The 8407-nt window shown below is 50.8% G+C and overlaps 1 protein-coding gene across 1 annotated transcript; it reads right to left on the bottom strand.

Moving 5' to 3' along the window:
• Nucleotides 1–390: 390 nt before the first annotated feature.
• LOC121457654 (interferon-induced transmembrane protein 3-like) lies at nucleotides 391–2163 on the bottom strand. The gene is made up of 3 exons (XM_041666566.1): nucleotides 2065–2163; nucleotides 1358–1701; nucleotides 391–700 (listed from the first exon to the last, which is right to left on the bottom strand). The coding sequence occupies exons 2-3, from the start codon at nucleotides 1604–1606 to the stop codon at nucleotides 536–538; spliced, it is 414 nt and encodes a 137-aa protein (XP_041522500.1). The 5' UTR covers nucleotides 1607–1701; nucleotides 2065–2163; the 3' UTR covers nucleotides 391–535.
• Nucleotides 2164–8407: the final 6244 nt, after the last annotated feature.

Here is an 8407-nt window from a genome sequence, read left to right as displayed (position 1 = left end):
TGAGACCAGCAGGGGGCACTAGGCTCCCACCACAACACCCTGCAACTCCTGAATAGGGTAAACCCAGGGATCCACAGGCTGCACCCAGAGAACACCAATGGAACCCGTGACACATCTTGTCTGAGTCAAAGTTTTTTTCTTCCTGGAAGGAAAGGACCCTGGCCTGGTGGTCCTCCACTTCTGAACTGAGCTGGATGCCGTTGGAATATGGGACCATGGTTGGATGAAGCTCAGGTTCTTCCTGCCTGGTGTAGCCAAACACCATGCAGGACTTGGCCAGCAAATTTCCACAGCAATAGGCCAATTGCTGCCAAACTGAGAAAAAGCTACCTGCCTACCTCAGAGAGAGAAAGATTGAGGGGTAAGCTGAATATGACCAGTCAAAGCACAGTAGCTACCGTGTGTACTTTATTGAATCCGCTATGGACAGAGCTGTGAGGTTACATCTGTATATACAGGCAGGGGTAAAGGAGCAAGGAGGAAGGCAGCTGTGGATGGTGGAGCATGCATCAGGTCCAAAAGCCAGAATCCTCTATTAAATGTAAGGACGACTAGCGGACACAGCAAAGTAGACGACAACAATGATGGTAATGACAACCGTGAAGATGCTGAGGACCAGTGCGCTGATGTTGAGGCACTTGGCAGTGGAGGCGTAGGCCTGGGCTCCAGTCACATCGCCCACCATCTTCCTGTCCCTGGACTGGAGCAGAGCAGACAGTCAGTGGCCCTGTTGCTGATGGGCAAATGCTCAGACGCTTTTCTCATCATGCTCCCTGTGGACTGCATCTCTCCCACTTCGTCAGGAACATTTCACATACTCTGTCTATGCATGTGGCCCTAGGACTTGCTGCTAACCCAGTATGCAAGGTGAAGTGGGCACTCTGGGAGTTCCTCTAGACTGCCCTGGGACAGTCTTGACCCAGGCAGCCTCACCTTATATCTACCATAGAGCGTCTTTAAGCCAACACACAAGTACATGCATGCACACACACACGCACATGCTCACAAACACACACTTACATGTCCCCATGCACACCACAGAAGAACGCACACAAACATTTTAAACAAAGGACCCCCCCACACACACCTAGGTGCCTTCTGGATAGATGGGACTTCAGGCTTACACACAAATTTTGTTGTTGTTGTTGTTGTTTTAAGTTTTTCAAGACAGGATTTCACTGTTTAGCTCTGACTGTCCTGGAACTCCCTTTTTAGTCCATATTGGCCTGGAACTCAAAGAGATCTGCCTGCCTCTGCCTCTGCCTCTGCCTCCCGAGAGCTGGGATTAAAGGTGTGCACCACCCCCCGGCTCCCACACACCTTCTTACACCATCGCTTCCACCTCCACCACACTCACCTTCACAGAGTAGGCATAGGCAATGAACCCCAAGCAGCAGAAATTGAAGAAGAGCGTATTGAACAGGGACCAGACCACATGGTCCGGCACAGCGACCTCCCTGGGCATGTTGATCACGGTGGTTCTGACAGAAGTGGAGCCATGGGGTCCCCCCATCTCAGCCACCTCATATTCTTCCTTGATTCTTTCGTAGTTTGGGGGGTGTCCTCCACTGGGAGAAGTCAGGAAGGCTTGGGAAGTGTGGTTCATGGTCCCGAGCACAGCCAGCAGTAAAGGGTAGAGGATGAAGTGCTGTGGGTCCACCCTCTCTCCAGCAGTTTCGGTTTCTCAGAAGTTTCCTTTTCCTGAATTTTGGCTTAATGAGAATTGGCTGAGTTCTGAGGGGCGTGGATCTAAAAGTTCTGTGTATCAAATTACTCCAGGGCAGGATGTCAGGAAAGACTGTGAACGGGGAACTTCCTGTCCTGGAACCCAAGTCAGGACTTGTCCCAGGGCCCAACTAAACTGATTATGAGTGAGAGGGTCCTGCAGTCTGCGGAGCTCAGGCTAACAGCTGCAGACTTCACTGCCCCTGCCAAGGTCCCAGGCAAGCCCTGCAGAACCCTCTCTGCTCCCAGCAATTAAGGGTGCCCACAGAGCCCACAACACTCACTCTAGAGGCCAGATTTTCTGGCTTCAGTGCAGGTAGAAGTTGGGGTGAACTGTACCTGTGTCTCCTTTTGCAGAGGCCTAGTGCCCTAATGTGGTCAGTCACTGGACTTTGGTGTTAGGACTGAATGATTCCAGGTCACGTGGCTGTGACCTCATGGTCCAGGGCTGGCTTTTTTTGTGCTTCTCCAACTCCCTTTTCCTCCAGCCCTACCACGATTTATTCGTGCTAGTGGAATGGTCACTGAGGACCACCACTGTGCCAGAAAAGCCTTCTCAAGTACGTGGTGGGGTGAGGGCTATGGCCCCCAAAGCCACTCCTGATCGTGCTACCCTTCCCTGACAACGGGGAGGCCTGGCATGAACTCTCCTGTTAGGGGTTGTAGTCACTTTCTGTCTTGGTGGCACTGCAAGGACAGGGCTGCCAGACCTGCTTCAAGGCGCCTTGCAGCACCCGCCTTTCCTAGAGCTCCGAGTCTTGGGGTTTGGGACTCCCCCAGTTCCCAGGTTCTAGTCGTTTTATTCACTCTCTTCCTTGAGTTCCTCACAGGGTTATCAGCACCTCCTACAGTCACCCCTCTTTGCAATCCTGTTGGCTGGTGCCGGCTTAATCCTATCAGAGAGCCTCTGTCCTGCTGCTGCCAGAACAGGTGAGGAAGATGGGTGGGACCAGCACCCCACTCAGTGTAGGCTGGAGGACAGGGGTTTCTCTGCTGTCTTTTTAGGATGAGACATTGCTTTGTTTACTTTCTGGCTTGGGGTAGGGAACAACTCAGAGTCTTCCCACTCAGCTGACCACCCTACCCTGCAGGTGTAGGGCACCCTACAGGTCACCAATGGGGAGTTGTAACAACTTCCATTGCTTCTGCTCCAATTACACATTTGGTGAGTGGGAAGCGAGCATGGGGACTCTTCATGGCTGAGCAGTGTTGGATCCCCGGTTGCTGGATTCCTCTGTTACACACATGGCAGAGCTACGGGCAGGGTCTTGAGCAGCCCTGGAGAGGGGCCAACTCTTGGCAGGCATGGTCTAGGGAGAGATGGAGCTTCCGCCTAATCATCCCAGACTCTTTGGGTACACGGGTGCTAGGGGCTCAGGTGGAGCTTCCACCAGAACAGGCAGCTCCACTCTGATGTCACTCATGGGTTGTAGTAGGCCTAGTCATATCCAGCCCCATTTGTTCCACTTCAGACAGGCGGTTAGGACGGTGTTCGGTCTGGAGATCACGGCCTGATTCCTGTGCTCCACAGTGTTAACATGTCTGAAGTTTCCCTGCCTTCCGGGTAGTTGCCAAGCGTTGTTCCTACGCGGCATCAGGAAGGCCTGAAGTGTGACCATAGGGACTGTGTTCCTTGTCCTGAAGTCTCTACCTTCATTCAGTCCCAATCTGGGTCTGAGCTTGAGCACTCTGAAGGCCCAGAGCCATGAGTTTTAGTGGAGATGCCACACTGGGTTCTTCTCAAAAACTCTTGCTCCTTAACTGATGCAAACAAGGCCTTGATTTCTCCCTATGACTGGGTCTGGCTAAGTAGCTCCCCTCCAGTTTCATAGCTGCTCTCCCAGTGGGGTCCTCTGTCTTCACTGCTATTAGGGTCCCTGTCTTCCTAAGACAGCGTCAGCTCCCAAGACAGTGAAGGGAGGGATCCTGCTCCGGAACCTTGAACCTCGGTGAAGAGGGCATCTCTAAACCGGCTTAGCCTCACAAGATGATCAGAACCCAGGACTAGAACCTATGTGCCAACACAGGGAGACAGTGCCACCCAGGAGCTCTAAAGATGTACAGGCACCAAGGGCATCCAGGAAGAGGGTAGGTGAATGCTGAGTACAGACTAATGGTGAAGGGTGCCAAGGCCCATGGAGACCCGCCCTCCCCATCTCAGATCTGAGGCTCCACAGAGCGATAATGTGCTCTGTCAGCAGGTGGCGCCTGGCAGCGAAGAATCCGTGTTCATCTCCTGCTGCCCACCCCGACCTGACCCGAAATAAACCTGTAAGACTGCGTGAGAAGGTAAGGGTCATTGCCCCGTTACAGTGCCCAGCGGGTACTACAAACAGTTTGCCCAGAATCCAAGCTGGAAGTCACTACAGAAATCCTGGGAACAGTTTGTCTGGGTCGAGGCTTCTTCCTCCTGAAATGGGAGGACCCTAGCCTGGCTCTTTATCCCTGGACTGAGGACTCCCTGGCTTGTGGCTCTGCACCTGTCCTGGGTGCTCCCAGTACATGAAGCCAGAGGGAGGTGATGCTCAGTTACCGTCGGGGTCCGCAAAGATACGCAGTAGTGGCAGCTGATATTTACAAGGTCAACCTGCCAGATTTATCTGATGGAGGATAAACTCTTAAACAATATTTATGAGTCCATTGCCTATAAATAATGTCTGTGTCTGTCTATAACTCTCTTGTGTGCCAACCTGATTCCCCCCTTCCCAAAATAGCCCCGAGATTCTTCCTACAGCTGTTGCCAGTGTGTTTCTCATCTGTTGGGCACTGTTGTTCCTGAGGATTGACAGGATGACTTCCTCTTCTGCTGTGTACTTCTGGTGAATAAAATATACTTTTATAAACCAGGTGGTGGTGGCACACGCCTTTAAGCCCACCACTCTGGAGACAGAGGCAGGCTGACCTCTCTGAGTTTGAGGCCAGCCTAGTCTACGAAAGCTAGTTCCAGGACAGGCTCCTAAGCTACAGAAAAACCCTGCCCCTCCCCAAAAGCTACTAGCATCCCTCCCATAAATCCTCTCCTTGTGCTCTGAGGCTGTTTTCAGGATAAGAATATGTATCTTTTAACTTGGAACACTTTCAATACCAGCCTTGGCAAAAGCTCAGCATTATTTGCCCTGCCTCCTGTGGGTTGCCATGGTTACTCATAGACGCTCAGAAATGTCCTCCAGGCATTAGGGTTGGGGAACAGGGGCGAGGGGGGGAGAGGGGAGGACACGACACCTTCATGTCTTGTTGATCACACAATGTCAGTTTATAAAACTTAATATGCGCCAGGTGGTAGTGGTGCACTCCTTTAATCCCAGCACTCAGCAGGCAGAGGCAGGCAGATCTCTGTGAGTTCGAGGCCAGCCTGGTCTACAAGAACTAGTTCCAGGACAGGCTCCAGAGCTACAGAGAAACCCTGTCTCGAAAATACATAAATAATTAAATAAAGCTTAATACGCTTAAGAAATGTAGAATAGTACACAACTTCTTTATTTCTTCCTTAGACCCCTCAATAGTTTAGCCTTTCTCTTCTCTAAACCCTTGTAAGCAACTTTCCTTTTTTTCATTGTCTTTTTTAATTTTGATTTTTCGAGACAGGGTTTCTCTCTGTACCTTTGGAGCCTGTCCTGGAACTTGCTCTGTAGACAAGGCCGGCCTCGAACTCACAGAGATCCTCCTGCCTCTGCAGTAGGAAACCCTCTTAAGAGAAAAGGACACTGCATATACTCCCTGTTACAATTGCCTACTAATCGGTAGCTGACAAGTTTATTTGTCCCTTATGGTTTTACTCAAGGAACTCATCAGGGCGCTGAGAAATTGCCTTTGTAGCCTGGTTTACTGAATGAAGTTTGTTGTTGAATGTGTATATAAGCTGTGTGAACAGAGAGCATGGGAGCAGAGAATGAGGGCTGGAAACAAAGACAGCATGACCCTCAGATGGGACGTGTACATCTCTTTTCTTTAGATAGGTAGGACATTCTTTTAAGTCCTCAGTGCTTTAAGGCATTCTGGCTGCAACCCTGGTGCCCTGTGGAGTTCTGGGGGGGATACGTTACTGCCTGCCTGTGCCTGCTAAGTAAAAGAGGACCCTAAGCAGGATGCTGGTCAACTGTTGTCTCCAGCAAGAAGCCAGAAACCTTCCTGGCTGTGAAGGCCCTGCACTCTGCCCCTACAGCACCTCTTAAGACAGGAAGGAAGCCAGGAAAACCCTGAGTAAGTTCAGGACAGGACCGGTCAGGTACAGAGAGTTACAGCGCAATTGCCACCCTGCACACTTTATTGACTCCAATGTGAGCAGATGTGTCCCTGCAATGGAGGGGACCAGATGATCAGTGTGGACTCGGAGCAAGACATCTGAGAGCCAGTCACTCTGCCTCAGTTCCCCCACTGTCCTTCCGGCCCACTGCTATCTCCTCCCTCAGCGCAAGGACCCCCTCCCTCTCACAAATTCAGACTGCCCCGCAGAGCCCAACACTGTCTGCTTGTCCCACCATGGGGTACTGTTTTCTGTAAGCCCTGCTTTCAAACACACTGGTGCCCCAGGCTGCAGGATGAAGGGGCATTCAGGACACTAAGCAGTCAGGAGAAGTCCTCGAGAGTGGAGACAGTCTCACCCAGAATCACTAGGCAACCTTACCCTTTGCCTACCTAGGAGAGTCTCCAAGACACATAAAATTCACCTGCACTATATGCTGTCTATACAGTCTACAGACACAAACATAGCTACATACAGGACACCAAACACAGAGTGTCACGCGTGCACAAACACAAGGCTGTACATATCCCAGGTGTTCTCTGGGCAGAAAGAGCCTCAGTCCCACACACACCTTCTTGCCCCATCACTCCCACAACAAGGACACTCACCTTCACAGAGAAGATATAGGCAAGGAAACCCAGGCAACAGCAGTTCATAAACACAGTGTTAAATGTGGACCAGGTCACGTAATCTTTTGGGACATCGCTGCTGATGATGTTGACCACGGTATACCTGGAGCTGGAGTCCATGTCTTGTGTTTAAAGGACGCTCTTGTTTCAAGGAAGTTAGAAGTTCCTGTAGATAGTGGAGTTCTGGGTGCTTATATATAACCATTTGCGAAGCGAGGTCCGGATGCTGCGGGTGGGCTCAACAGCCTCTTTAAAGTTCTGCTTTCTCAGATATTTCTGCTCCTGTTTTCTGTAAACCAATAAACTACCTGGGAGTGAGATGTGGAAACAGATTATGGAGTGGTACGCTAGGATAGTGTTTTAGAGAGGAAAGGGTCAGAAAAACGAACCTCTTGTATTAGAACCTGAGTTAGGATTTGGCTCTCCACCTCCCTGCTTAGAATAAAAGTACTGATGCTTTCTGCAGGCCTGGGAGTCTCCCCAGCCCAGGCCAGCAGCAGCCATTTTCCTAACCAGGACACTGCAGCCCTCTACTGTGCCTTCCCCAGTGCCCCAAAGCTAGTCTCCACTGGAGAAGCCTTCTCTGCAGAAATCCATGCCCTTTTACTGGCTGACATGCTTTGGACCAGGGCTGGAGAGAGCTACAGTTCGCTGTCATCCTTCTTGTCCAGAGCCAAAGGACAATGTGGTTCCTCTCAGGCCAAGGCTCTGCTCACAGGCTGAAGAGGAGCCACGCGGGGAGACTAGAAGTTTATTCCAGACACATGGCATCCTCGCAGTACTAGACTAACGTATTTGTGCGATCCCACCGTTCCTTCTCATGTTTTATCGTTTTATTAGAAGACTTGGAGTTTGGGGGTGAGCCTGGTGGGTCTGGACCGCACCCAGTGGAGCCTCAGGAGGTGCAATGTGAAGTTGGCCAAGGCCTTCCTGAAATTGCAGTCTTTTCTTCTTGCCTCAGCACATCTTCACAGAAAAATGGGGAAATCGGATCAGGGGGAGGTAAGCGGATGCTTGTGTGTGATGGATGTGCTGCTGGGTTTCTCCTAAATAGCAGAAACCAAGATCCTGGAATGGTCCCTGCCCCTGGGTCTGGGCCCTCTTCACAATGCAGGGGCTAGGCTACTGCTCCTTCTGCTGTGTCCTTAGGAACCCCTAGACCAGTCATCCACAGCAAGGCAAGGCCTCCAGGGACCCCCTTGTCCCATCAGCCTGCACTTCTGGGTCCCTTGAAGCTACTGTCCTGGCTCTTCTCCAAGTAGTCTTTGTGACCACAAGCCTTTCGCATGTGGTGCAGCTTACCTGGTGCAGGAAACATAGAGCATGCACTGGATTTGGTTTGGTTTGGTTTTTTGAAACAGGGTTTCTCTGTAGCTTTGGTGCCTGTCCAGACACCCCTGCCTAGGGAATGGGGCTCTCCACAGTGGACCAGACCATCCTACATCAATTAACAAACTAGACAGACCCTCCTAGACAGGCCCACAGGTCAACCTGATCTAGAGAATTCCTCACTAGGAATTTCTTCCCAGATGACTCCAGGTTGTGTCAAATTGACAGTCAAAACTAATAACACAGGCTGGAGAGATGGCTCAGCTGTTAAGAGCACCGACTGCTCTTCCAGAGGACCCGAGTTCAAATCCCAGTATCAATTCGGTGGCTCACAACTGTCTGTAACTCCAGTTCCAGGGGACCTGGCACCCATGGCAAAACATCAATGCAATTAAACAAATAAATTAAAAAACACAAAACTAAAACTATCGATATTTCATGAGGGGGAAAGATAATTTTTAAATAAAGTTTAGCACATATA

Source organism: Microtus oregoni, unplaced genomic scaffold (genome assembly GCF_018167655.1).
Source record: "Microtus oregoni isolate MIOR12 unplaced genomic scaffold, Mior012 000016F_ref0000370, whole genome shotgun sequence".
Taxonomy (NCBI): Eukaryota; Metazoa; Chordata; class Mammalia; order Rodentia; family Cricetidae; genus Microtus; species Microtus oregoni.
This window is presented reverse-complemented; position numbering and strand designations above follow the sequence as displayed.

Excerpts from the sequence above, each read along its gene's own strand:
- LOC121457654 (XM_041666566.1), bottom strand. The coding sequence starts at position 1,606 with ATGAACCACACTTCCCAAGCCTTCCTGACTTCTCCCAGTGGAGGACAC. Across the intron at positions 701-1,357 it reads CCTATGCCTACTCTGTGAAG|TCCAGGGACAGGAAGATGGT; the intron begins GTGAGTGTGGTG and ends GCTCTGCTCCAG.